General features: G+C 42.4%; 1 protein-coding gene across 2 annotated transcripts in view; it reads left to right on the plus strand.

The window, feature by feature from the left end:
* Window positions 1-13,275, plus strand: part of vps50 (VPS50 EARP/GARPII complex subunit) — a 135,730-nt gene that overhangs the window by 21,344 nt on the left and 101,111 nt on the right. For both annotated transcript variants that reach the window (XM_085395498.1, XM_085395497.1), the window contains exons 5-7: window positions 4,904-4,957; window positions 10,567-10,637; window positions 12,270-12,387. In XM_085395498.1, coding sequence (XP_085251624.1) covers window positions 4,904-4,957; window positions 10,567-10,637; window positions 12,270-12,387 — 243 coding nt within the window. The remainder of the gene's footprint in view (window positions 1-4,903; window positions 4,958-10,566; window positions 10,638-12,269; window positions 12,388-13,275) is intronic.

A 13,275-nucleotide genomic window follows, 5' to 3' on the forward strand; every position in this document is an offset into this window, starting at 1 on the left:
AGTTTAAACCTCAAGAGTCATGCTGACAAGTTTCTTTCATTTACCAAAGCAGCGTTTCTTTATGTAGAAACACTGAGCTCCAAATGTTAAAATTGCTCTTCTTTGTCTTATATGAAGTCATTTCATTGATTAAATGTCTAGTTACACATCTTTACACTGACAGAGTTTTACCAGAGATCAAAGTGGGCTGTTTGTGGCTGGCGATGGAAAATAAATTTGACATCCCTGCCCTAGAGGTTGCCGCTTTTTAGGAATACAGGCTAAGAGAAACATTTTTGCAGCCATACAGAAGAAACAATTGTAAATCTGTCATGCGTCAGTGCCGTACCATGATTGGCTCCTGGTGTGGCTTTGATTAGCTCTTTAGCATCTTTTTCTCCTGTGAATTTTTTTTCACTGTTGTTTGGTATTTTTTGGGGGCGTATTGCTTGTGTGAGAGAGCAGGCTGCTTTCCACCCCCACCCATCCAAGGTTAAATATGGTTTTATAAGACTGAGAAACCCTCGCAGTTTATTTTACTTTAGCTAGCCTTAATCAGGAAACTGACTCATATGCCTCAACTATACAGCATTTGGTATAATTATCACATGTTTGTATTTATCTGCAATACACCATATTTACTGTATTTTTAGTATACAGCTTTCTTTACAATGATTTGGTGTCTCTGTTAGCTTTTTCTAACAGAGTATGTATATGTGTGAGTTTCTGTGTAAAGTCTCTGAACCTCATATGTTTATACCAGTTGTTGTTGTTATTATTATTCTACCACTATAAATGCCGACCATGTTTATATGAGTTGATTATCATTCATTTTCGACCGCTAGATTTGGATAGTATTTACTCCAAGCACCGTCACTGCTTTGCAGCCCAGTTACTGCACAATTAACCTCCATTAGAGCAAGCTGAGATTTAATGACTCTGGCCTTGTGGCTTAGGTAGGAGGGTTTGGGTACTCATAGCTGTTTTTCATTCAACAAAAAAATAGAAAGAAGTTTAGAATTGAATCAGTGAAATGCCAATAGGTGGCGTTATAGCATTATTTTGGGATAGGTTCGTGAGTGGTTAAGGGGGTTATTCTGGGCTCACATTAATACGTTACCTCACTGTTTTCTGTGTCTCCACCATTTTCTTGCCACATTTGTTGCGCCTCTTCTGAGTACTGAATAATTTTTCCTTGGTGAACAATTTATGCATACATTTAAATCTTAATAGAGGCACACACACACACACACACACACACATGCACACACATGCTTTAACCCTGCTGAAGGAGCCGCTTCAGCTGAGCTGCGTTTCCCATCTGTTCAGGTCTCCGGTTTGCTACCACGCATACTTAACACACTTTGAAATGTCATCCCCACCCATAGCCTCATCTGCCGCGTATCAGCACATACAAAAACCTCCTCGCTACCTCGACTACTCGTGCTTATTCTCTTCTCCTGTAAAACTCCACTTGGTGCGTGCTGGCTTATGTAGTTGCACGGTAAATGGAAGAGAGGTTGCTTACTGTGAGTGGGAGAGAGATTGGTTGGGTGCTGCATAAGCGATTGTCCTTTGCTGTTGATCATGTATCTGTAGTCAGGTTTTAAAAAAAATCCAAAGTTAAGTTGCTTAGTATTGAAATTACTGCTTTTTTTGTAAACGTGTTGCTGGATAAACTTCTTGTAGCACGTTGTTGGATGATATCCTGTGACACCTATGACATCTTGAGCTCGGAGAGAGCACGTGCTACAAACTGGGGGCATGGAGTTCAAAACATGTGGTGCTTAACAGCGATAGTCATGCACATACACTCCTTAATGCTTGAAAATATTTAATTGAAGGCATTTTGACAACTAAACAGGATAAATAAACTTGAGTGGACCCCACCTTGTTCATTCAGTGTGACCTTGTTTGTCTGATCCTTCAGTGTGGATGAAGCTATTCATTTTCCATTGGCCTGCTGTGTTCCTCACTTTTTCCCCTTTCTCCACTAAAAGTTGTGATGGGCGTCACACGTAGCAGAGGTGGGTCAGCCTGATCTCATGACCTCCTTTAATGCTGTGTTTTGTACCATATGGGCGCAAGCTTTTTCAGTAATTAGAATCAGAATCAGAATCAGAATCAGAAAGGGGTTTATTGCCAAATGTTGAGCAGGTTTACAACATTAGGAAATTGCTGCGGTGCTTCAGTGCAAACATAGTGTCATAAATAGCACTTAAATAGACATGAAAAAATAAAAGTAGGAATAAGAATTAAAGTGCTACGTAGAAAGATATGTGCATGAGATATACATGAGATATATACATGAGAATAAGAATTAAGAGTGCTACGTAGAAAGATATATACATGATATATACATGAGTGCAGGTGGTGATCAGTGCCAAACATGGAATGATGCAGTGAACACAGCGTAGGGTCATGTGTTAGTGGCGGGGACAGTCATATGGTTATTGTTCATGTGTCCAACAGCAGAGGGGAAGAAACTGTTCTTATGGCGAGAGGTTCTGGTGCGAATGGACCGGAGCCTCCTGCCTGAGGGTAGCAGGTCAAACAGACTGTGTCCAGGGTGAGAAGGGTCAGCTGAGATCCGAGCTGCACGCCGCAATGTCCTGGAGGTGTACAGGTCCTGCAAAGATGGGAGTCTGCAGCCAATCACCTTCTCAGCAGAGCGCACAACACGCTGCAGTCTCTGTTTGTCCCTGATAGTGGCTCCAGCGTACCACACGGTGATGGAGGAGGTGAGGATGGACTCGATGATTGCGGTGTAGAATTGCATCATCGTCCGTGTTGGCAGGTTGAATTTCTTCAGCTGCCTCAGGAAGTACATCCTCTGCTGGGCTTTCTTGATGACGGAGGTGATGGTGGGCTCCCACTTCAGGTCCTGGGTGATGGTGGTACCCAGGAAGCGGAATGAGTCCACAGAGGTGATGGGGGTGTCAGTCAGGATGATGGGGGGGAGTGGGGCTGTGTGCTTCCTGAAGTCCACAATAATCTCCACTGTCTTCTGGGCATTCAGCACCAGGTTGTTGTGGCTGCACCAGGACACCAGACGTTCAACCTCCCTCCTGTAGGCAGACTCATCCCCGTCAGAGATGAGCCCAATAACGGTGGTGTCATCTGCAAACTTGATTAGCTTGACAGACTGGTGGGTGGAGGTGCAGCAGTTGGTGTACAGGGAGAAGAGCAGAGGAGAAAGAACACAGCCCTGAGGGGAGCCGGTGCTGATGGTCCGGGAGTCCGAGACATTCTTTCCCAGCCTCACATGCTGCTTCCTGTCCGTCAGGAAGTCAGTGATCCACCGGCAGATGGGATCAGGCACATTCATCTGGGAAAGCTTGCCTCGGAGATGGTCTGGAAGGATGGTGTTGAAGGCAGAGCTGAAGTCCACAAACAGGATCCTGGCGTAGGTTCCTGGGGAGTCCAGATGCTGCAGGATGAAGTGTAGAGCCATGTTGATGGCGTCATCTACAGACTTGTTGGCTCTGTATGCAAACTGCAGGGGGTCCAGGAGGGGGGCCGTGAGGGTCTTGAGGTAGGAGAGAACTAGGCGCTCAAATGACTTCATGACCACAGATGTCAGAGCCACGGGTCTGTAGTCATTTAGTCCAGTGATCCTAGGTTTCTTGGGGACAGGGATTATGGTAGAGGACTTGAAGCAGGCAGGCACATGACATGTCTGCAGTGAGGAGTTGAAAATGCCAGAAAACACTGGGGCCAGCTCGTTTGCACAGTGTCTGAGGGTGGCAGGAGACACGCCGTCTGGGCCGGGAGCTTTCCGAGCATTCAGGTTCTTAAACTGCTTCCTCACATCTGCTTCATGAATATGAAGAGTTGTGGTGGGAGGAGGTGGTGTGAAATCCTCTTTTGTGTGGGGTGAGGAGGGGGGTGTTGTAGGTGAACAGTTTGAAGGTGGTGGTGGCTCTATGGAGGGGGGAGAGGTGGGGGAATTAGTGTCCAAAGTGCCTCTATTGTTGGGGCCGTTGGAGGTGTGAAGGCTGCCTGATGGCTCGTCAAAACGGCAGTAGAAGTCGTTAAGGGTGTTGGCTAAGAGCAAGTCATCAGTGGAGTGGGGGGTTTTAGGCTTGTAGTTTGTGATATTCCTAAAACCTTTCCACACAGAGGCCGAGTCATTCTCTGAGATCTGCTGCTGCATCTTCTCAGAGTGCTGATGTTTAGCAATGTCCACTTCTTTAGTGAACCTGTACTTGGCCTCTCTGTAGCAGTCCCTGTCTCCGCTTCTGAACGCCTTTCTCTTTTCCAGCCACAGCTTTTTGAGTTTAGGAGTAAACCAGGGTTTGTCATTGTTATAACTCACCCTGGTGCGTGATGGCACAATGCTGTCCTCACAGAAGTGGATATAGGAGGTGACAGTGTCTGTAAACTCGTCCAAGCTGTTAGAAGCAGCCTTCAATGTGTCCCAGTCTGTGGTCTCCAAACACGTGCGAAGCTCCTCCACAGCCTCGTTGCTCCACAGTTTTTTAGTCCTCACGACAGGTTTGGAGAGCTTCAGCCTCTGTCTGTACGCGGGGATTAGGTGGATCATGGCGTGGTCAGAATTACAGTTTCACCTTAGCTGTAAATCAAAGGCATACAGAGGGGAACACAAGAAATCACAAAGGGAAATGAGGAAAAGGAGAGTTCTCTCAGAGAAACAAGAGTTACGTTATTGAGAAGGACGCTGAATGAAATGAAACAGAGAATGCGAGACACTCCCTTTAAAAGGATTCAGCTGCGTAGAGCCAGAGATGCAGACATCCCTGATTGTTATTCTCAGCCCAACCTCAATAGCGAGATTGCGTGGCCTAAACAGTTTCTGTGGGGTGACATTTGGGAAGAACATCAAAAAGTCTTCATTCATTCTTCTTTTTTTCATTTTTTAAATTCTACTTTTCACGTTTATCGTCTCTTTCTTTGTCTTCAGGTTTCCAAAAAGGTCGCCGATCTCATTCTGGAGAAACAGCCTGCTTATGTGAAGGTAAGCCTCCAGTGTAGGCTCAAAACCACGCTGAATAACGTGCTCTGTATTCCAGCTCCTGACGTTTAATTCCAAAACACATCAGTCACTGTTTAAAGTGACGTCTTTTCTCAGCCTATGAGATGCGATAATTGGACGTAGTTATTTTGACGCTGTGGGGTTGTCAGTAGATGTGTTTCTGTGAATGTGTCATCTAAATACGCCAGCAACGATGATGACTGAATTTTGGTAACCATGGCAATAAGAAATCTAAATCCATTCACGGATAAAGAAAACGGAGGGGGGAGCATTCTAGTTTTAATGCAGAACGTAGTTGGGATGTGAATGAAAACTTAAGTCTATAAAACCCCTTCTTTGGTCACCTAGTGATGAAGGTCCTCCTATAAAGACGCAAACCGGGGGCGGCCTGGTTTGCGTGGGGTGGGTTCCATGTGATGGCAATCTTAGGCAATCGATGTGGGGGTTGACGTAGAACAAGACCTCCAAAGCGCACACGCTGGTCAGTCACAATGTCCTGGAGGGGACGTGTGGCAGTTTGACGATGTACTTGATCCCCGGGATCCGTCTTAGCCATCGCTGCTGGGCCACATTGAGTCTTTTGGCGATTCTGGCTGATGCTTTCCACGTCTCACAAACGTAGATCGCGGTAGGTATAACGATGGAGTTGAGCAGTTGAATCTTCGTCGCCAGAACGATCTTTCAAAGTGTGCTTACGGATCAGTGGAAAGAAGACCAAGGTCATGAGGATAGGCTATGTGACAACACAGGACCCCATTATGGTAGGATTGCAACCACTGGAGGAAGTGAATCAGTTCACCTACCTGGGCAGCATCCTGGCAAGTGAAGAAGGCAGAGCTGGCTGTCAACTAATCGAAAGGTCAGCGGTTTGATCCCCAGCTCCTCTAGGCCACACATCAAGATAGCCTTGGGCAAGATACAAAACACCCAATTGATTGTGTATTATAGATAAAAGTAAATATTAATATAAAACTTAAAAGCCAGTTGAAACCATTGTCAATACGTCTATCTCTTAAATAGCCTCGGTTTCTAGCATGTGTCAAAATCAGTGTTTTCACTGAGGTTATCTTGTTTTCAGATGTTTGGTATGGTCAAGTATATTTATATAGCACATTTAAAACAGAGTTGACAAATGTGCTGTATATTAAAAGTATTTAGCCCAAAGAGAAAAATTGGACTAAAACTCCAGAAAAAATGAACACAGTACTCAAATATGCAGTCGCAGGGAATACCAAGCATTTATCCTGGCCAAACAGCAGATGACTGACAGCTTTACTGTGCTATCTAGTGAAACTGGACTGAGATCACTGGCATTGTGAAGCCATCTGAAGGTCGGCCTATGAATAGTAAATTGATCATTATTTTCGCAACCCTCCCTGTGACTCTGCAAAGTCACGATAACAGCAGAGTTTATTAGCAGACACTGGCAGAGGTTTCAGTGCAGCGTTTCCATTCACCCATCCCAACTCGCATTCAGTCAGCCTACAGCCCTCTGGATTTTTCAGGGAGATTCCATATTCACCACCTGAACATCATAAAGCGAAGGATGATGGGGTTCTAGTCTCAGTCAGAAAGATTCGGAGACTAATATAAGCCATCGTGCTGGTCTCTTGATTTACTCATATCTTAGAGTATCTACACTACAATAGGAACAGAGGTTTCTCTCCTGTGTTCTTGAACGTTTTTCTTAATTTTTTTTCCTCTCGTGTGATATTTCATCAAAAATGTTGCACAGAAACACACAACCTAAGGGTACAATGCCACTACTCCCCAGCGCTTGCTGTGTGCAAGACATCAAAGGGCACACAAATTGCACAGACACGTACGCTCATGCCTCAGTGCTTGAAATGAAGGGCTGATAAGCTCGTGATGTGATTCATAGCTATATAGTGACTAACATCTCTCACTGCTATTGGTGTCCTCCAGCGACACATGGCCTCCGCTTGCACTCGAATGTAATATGGCTTCTTCTTCGTGTTGACGGATACTTGGACAGCCAAGCCAATATCACTAATTCATGCGTTTGTAATTCTTTCATAGTGTTTTTTTTTTTGTTTTTTTTTGTTAATATGCTCAGATTTTCCTGCAATGTTTTTTTTTCTTCTTTGTGCAGATATAACATTTTCTGTGAGGTCAAGGTGTTTCCAATTAAATTGCTATATTGATAAAACGGGCTGCCGGGTGGTTTGAAATAAGTGCCTGCTCTTATCTCGTCAGCTTTAAACAGTTTTGGATTGAGTGGCCAAACTGCATGACCCTTAGGCTTGTCAGGAAGGGGAGATTACTTTGCTGCAAACCTGGCTGTAATAAATCTGCAGGTAGCCCTGACCAGGTCACTCAGCACTGCTGCAAACAAATGGATTACACTGGTAGTCCGTCATTTTCCTCTGGAACGACTTATTTATCAAAATTACTGTTTTCTCTTCTTTGTTTTTGCCTTTACTTCCAATTCCCTTGAAGATTTGTAATTTACCCAAGTCTGATGGTCTTACTGTGGGCTTCTTCCACTGGCAGGACTAGAATCTGGTAAGAAATATATCTGCCAGCAGGATTAGTGTCTCTAGAAATCTGCAGGTATGGTCACATACCCTTTAGATAATCATGTGTGAATGTGGAGCTGTGTGAGCCTGCACTTATATTTCCTAACTTTGCTTCCCAGTGACCTTAATACTACAAAGTGAACCGGTCCAGGCCAAAAACAGCAGCATCATTAGGATGTATAAGCAGGATAGGTAACGCTGAGCCAGTGCGAAGTCAGTGTGCGTGCTGGTGGTGGGGGTCACAGAATAACCTCTTACGAATATATGAATAGAGAAGCTTTGGAAAAATATCCCTTGTGACTAACTACCTCCTTCTCCTTAACCTTTGCTACCGACACCCACAGAGCTGTGTTTGTGGATGCCGTTGTAGTCAGACCGTATGGTGTGACTGCATTAGAGTCATCTCACTTTTCCTGTTTATGTACAGTACATAGAAATGTACAGTAAAACATGTTTTTTCCCCCTTCCATTCAAACCAGCTGTGCAACCTTTTTTTATCTATTAAAACCTGCCCGGCCATTTGTCAGAGCCCACCACTGTGCACAGTTAGTGCATCTCCTCTTGCACAAGCTAAGCTGATTGAGCCCTCTGTCAGGTTAAGTGTAGCTTACAGATAAGGTAGACAGCTCGGAGCTGTGGTGTAACAACAAATTGGAGCCTCGGGCTACATACTGAGCGCTCATTGTGTGGAGTGTGCGCGTGTGTGTGTGTGTGTGTGTGTCTGAAAAAGTATGTGTGTTTCTGGTTGAACCTGTATGTGTGAGCATTCAAGCTGTCTTTGTGCTTCCCCGTGTAATCCACAGGTAACAGAATGCATCAGCACCTTTGTACTAGCTCACTGTGGCATTTGTTTAACTGCAATAACTGTTGAGTGCGGTATTACTTTATCTTGATAATGATCACCAATATATGGCATAGAGGATGGTAGATACTGGAACACAGGTGATTAGGGTTCATGGGTTCATCATTGACCTGATTTTCCAACAAGTGCACATATCCTGTTATTATATAGACAGTGTATTTTAACTTGCCATTATCTTTGGGAGTAAAAAGAGAGATTTTAGCTGTGAGAGTGATGTCTGTAACTGAAACTGCACGATCCCCTTCGGTGTGAACATTCGGATGAGTCTGGCTTCAATAAATGTTGCTTACGGTTGTTCGCCTGCGCTGCTCCCAGCGCATGAATCTATTTGTTCCAGTCAGTTTTTCAGTTACACCTGAGGTAAACCTGCTGAGTCATCCAAATCCCAGCTCATTCCTACATCTTAGGGCAAGTTCTGAGGACATATTTTAAAGTATAACCGAATTACACGCAAATGCTACACTGGTACCTGCTATTTTTAACCTGCTGCTTATGAATTTATCATTAAGAAATACTCAGATACTTGGTGACTCATACATGTTTGAGAATAAAGATCAGAGAAATCAGCGTTAGTGTTATAATGAGCTTAAATTTTTTTTTGCTTTACTGAAAAAAACTAAATTTTAGTTGAATTTTTTATAATGTTGGGTATTGCAGTACCTGGCACTAATGGTATTATCACAACCAAACACTGATCATGTATGGTTTAATTGGATTGGCTGAGAAACACTAGAATGCAATGGAAAAAGACAAAAAGCTCTTATTAAGACTTTCCTGGCACCTACACACCAAATTTGATACAATACATTGTAACAGCTCTGGCTTGAAGCTTCTACATTTTCAGTTATTGTTGATTTTTGTCAACGAGGTGATAATGTTACTTTATGCTGATTGTTGAGGGCCCTGTGGATGGTGGAAGTGCACTGGACTTTAAAAGTCCACTGTTGGCCTCGGCATGGATTTAATTTTCATAGAAATGTTCAAAATACACTTTTTTAGTATTTATATCCTGACACATGAATGGTGTCTTATATTCATCCAGAAAAACATCCATATCACATGGTGTACGTACCTTAAGAGAAACCTCTGACTATTACATGAGCCCTTGCAAAGTGTTATGAGGACTTGACAAGGTCTTTGTCAACACTCAAGATCATAAGGGCAGATCTGTTTGAATCGGCTTATTGTTCTCGTACCCACAGCTGAAGTGCCTCTTTGGTGTTGTTGGTTTATTTTTAATGACCGTGGAAAATTGAATTTCCCTGGATTATATTCCATTGGTAAAAGGTTGTTTTTTGCCTGACAGTGTTATGAGGATTTTTTTCTTTTTGCCAACACTGGACCTTTCTTGTGGAAAAGTAATACAGCATTATAAAAGAGGATCAAACAACAAGCTTCTCCCACCTCAGGCATGACATCTGGCAGATAAAAAAAAAAAAAAAAAGATAAAAGCACAAAGAAGACAAGGAAAGTCAAAAATACGACGGTAAGCTGTTTGTCCGTTGGCCCTGTATTGGCTAAGGGTGTGCTTGTTCTCAGCCGAGGTCATTCAAGTGGCATAATAACTGCACTCTCGGAGCAAAGTGCTCATTGATCCTTTTCTAAATGTCAACACCGAAGGGAAGGAAGACATTCTCTGATTTTTCTCTGTTTTGAAAGTTATTCTCCTAAACTGTGGTATACTTTGGCTCTGATAAATTTCTTACAATAAGAACATCATTTGTGTTATCTGTCTGTTTGCAACAGAATGTAGATGGAATTTGCTGTTATGTCTTTATGTGCTGGATGGGGGAAGTGATTGTTGTATAGAAAGTATCATAACTGAGCAAGTGTGGTGATGTCTTTATGTCGGTGAGCTTTCAGAACTTTTGTCCAACAATAAACCATCTTGCAATGGGACTACACCAGCCATGATGTCTCTGAGTTCTTAAAGGCTCATGTTAAGGTTCACATCGACATCTTGTTTGGTTGTAATGCTCTCATCTTGAATGCCTACCTGCTGCAGGTGTTGTCTCCATGTTTTTTCATACTGTTGAACAGACAAACAGAGTGAAAAAGGGTGAAAATAAATACCAGCTACAGTGTCACATCTGGTAATAACCCATTTCATTCTAAAGTCTTTTCTTAAAGCACTTAAAGGCATAGTATGTTGCTCTCTCTCTTCTTACCATCTCATTTCTTATTTACAGGAGCTAGAGAGAGTGACGGCGTTACAGACCAACCTGCAGCTGGCAGCAGTCATTTGCACTAATGCAAGGAGGTAATTGCGTTCTGTTACATATCATCTATTCTGAGAAACCTACTCAAACAGCTCATTCAAAGTGCATCTGCATATTAAGTGCTTTCCTCATAACCATAATGGCTTTCATTCAGATATTCTCAGTTTGTTGATGTGGTCACATTTGAGAAATATTTTTGTCTTGTTGTCTTAAAATAAAGTAGCTGTCCAAAACCTGCCACCACACATGATCTGTTCTTTGTTTGTTCGAGCCGCTATGTGGTTTGTGTGGGTGGTATAAGACAAAGCTTTATGCTGCCAATTCCTGAAGGTTTCGATGGACATGTAGCATACAATGCTATGTAACAGTTTCTTTTTATAATAAAGTGTAGATGGACAAGATGTGTTGGGGAAATGGCATCAAAGGTCTTACAGGGCTGGATTGAATCATATGGTTACCCTACCCCTGTCACTCTTTTTAAATTTAAATAATAGACTCTTGTTTCATGGTTATTCCTTTTGAAAGCTCAGATACTCAATTATTTCAGTGATTTGTATAAATAGAAAAAGTCATCTTCAGGTACAAAAGTCTAGGGTCACCTCTTATTTTATTATATTTTACTTCCAGGGTGCCAGAACTTCCTGTTTTTCTTGGCTGCTTGACATTGGCTGCTTTTTCACTCATTTTCAGTCCAGTCCTTTTACCTAACTGTTTTTGGAGTCTCCCTTTTTTGTTTTTGTTTGTTTGTTCATGAAGCTATTTAGCACTGACCTGAATCACTCAAGCATAAAAACGCTTAAGCGATGAACCAGTGCTGTGTCTAGACATAACCAACGACTTAATAAAGAACCAATTATACATTGTATCTTTAAGCAATTTGTTAGTGGCTTATTTCTTGAATTTAGTCAAAAATATTGCCAAAGGTATAAAATAGTATTTTTGCACCAATAATTCCCAAGGAGCTGTTAGCTGAGAACGTGGCATGTGTCAGCACTGTGTGCTGTGCCCCCTTAATAAGTTAGAGGGAATGGGACAAGTGAAGGACAAAAGAAGAGGTGTGAGGAATAAACTTACTATCTACAGAAAATAAACAGTATATGAAAGTCAGGAAAGGCAAAGGCCTGACAATGGGACCTGAGAGATGCATCTCGCCTTTCAGTTAATCCATCTGCTGTTCACTGAAGCCTCATCAGAAATGGTCTCAGTGGAAGGACGGCTGTCAAGAGGCCATTCTTAAGAAAGGGAAACAAGGAAAAAAGGCTGATCTATGTCAAATTACACAAGACCTGGACTCAAAATCAGTGTCAACAGATGTTATGGAGTGATGAATACAAATGAGACAGTTTTGGTTCAAATTGTTGCCATTAAGTATGTAGGAGGTCACGAGAGAGGTACTATCTATAGAGGTGTCATAGTTTTGGCTGCATTTCAGCCAGCAGTGATTTGGGACCTTGTCAGATTTTATGGAATTATGAGTTACAAGCTTAGACCTCAAGATCTTTACTCAGCACTGAAAGCATAACAAAATAATGGTGCATTCATCTATTACTCTTAAAGTCTACTACTACCTGGGCTATGGTTCTGTGTGTATATATCTTCTCTTGTGCTGCTTACCGTCTTGTTTTTGACCTCTGAATACTTGGTAACATTGACCTGAGACTTCTTCTGCGAAGGCAACTGAGTGTGGCAAAGGAGGGATTCACCGAGGCCAGCCTCGGTCTCCTGGCCAATCAGAGAAGGCGACAACTGCTAACAGGCCTGCTCAAGTCTCTGAGGACCATCAAGACCCTGGTAAAGTTAACTCACATGGTTTACTATGCAGCTTTTTTTTTTGGGGGGGGGGGAGACCAGGGAGCAACCACGGAGCAACCACAAGTTTCTGTGTTTCAGCAGCTGCTAACAAGCACTACATGTTAACAGTGATGTATTGACCAGTGAGCATGGAATAGACTATCAATGAATTTAAGTGACTTCGCTGTTGTAGTTGAATATATCTGTGGTTGGGTAATGAGTTGAGCTCATGTCACCTTTGAAGGGGGCAACGAGGTGCCTTAACAAACATGAAGTTTCAGGTGTATATGTGGAGAGGGTGCTTTGCGCTCGCATATTTAGGTGCTCAAATTGCATCCTACATACAAAAAGTTGAGCTCGACTTCTAATCATTCTTCAACAATTCAACAATTCTCAGTATCACACATCAGTGATCTTTAATTGGTTCTTGAGGTCATCCTGCAAGGATTCATTCTGTTGTTTTGGTTAATTCAACTTTCAACATTGTAAATTCTGACTTTTGTCTTGGTGCTGTCCTTTGAATTACTCTAGTAATGAATACATTTTTCTGTGCACTATTTTCTTTCTACTCTTTTTATTTACTAATGTGTATTGGTTGACCTGCAAAATCATTTAAGTATGATGTAGTCCTCTGATTCTGACTGACCTACATCGCTCTGAAATAACTTCATAAACACAGTGTGATGTTACTGTTAACAAATAAATGCAGTCTTCAGTAATCACTGCAACAGTTTCTCTACACATGATTTAAAATTAAGCTGGGAGTTAATCAGACATGCTCTCTTTTAATCACTTTAATCATTTGCTCACACTGTAATCAGAAAAATATGCTGCCAACATGATCACAGCAGGAAGCGCAGAGCAAGTTTGAATAGATTATTAGTTCGT

The sequence above is a fragment of the Rhamphochromis longiceps genome, linkage group LG22 (genome assembly GCF_057381845.1).
Source record: "Rhamphochromis longiceps isolate RC_006_pf linkage group LG22, R_longiceps_female_GT1.1, whole genome shotgun sequence".
NCBI classification, from domain to species: Eukaryota; Metazoa; Chordata; class Actinopteri; order Cichliformes; family Cichlidae; genus Rhamphochromis; species Rhamphochromis longiceps.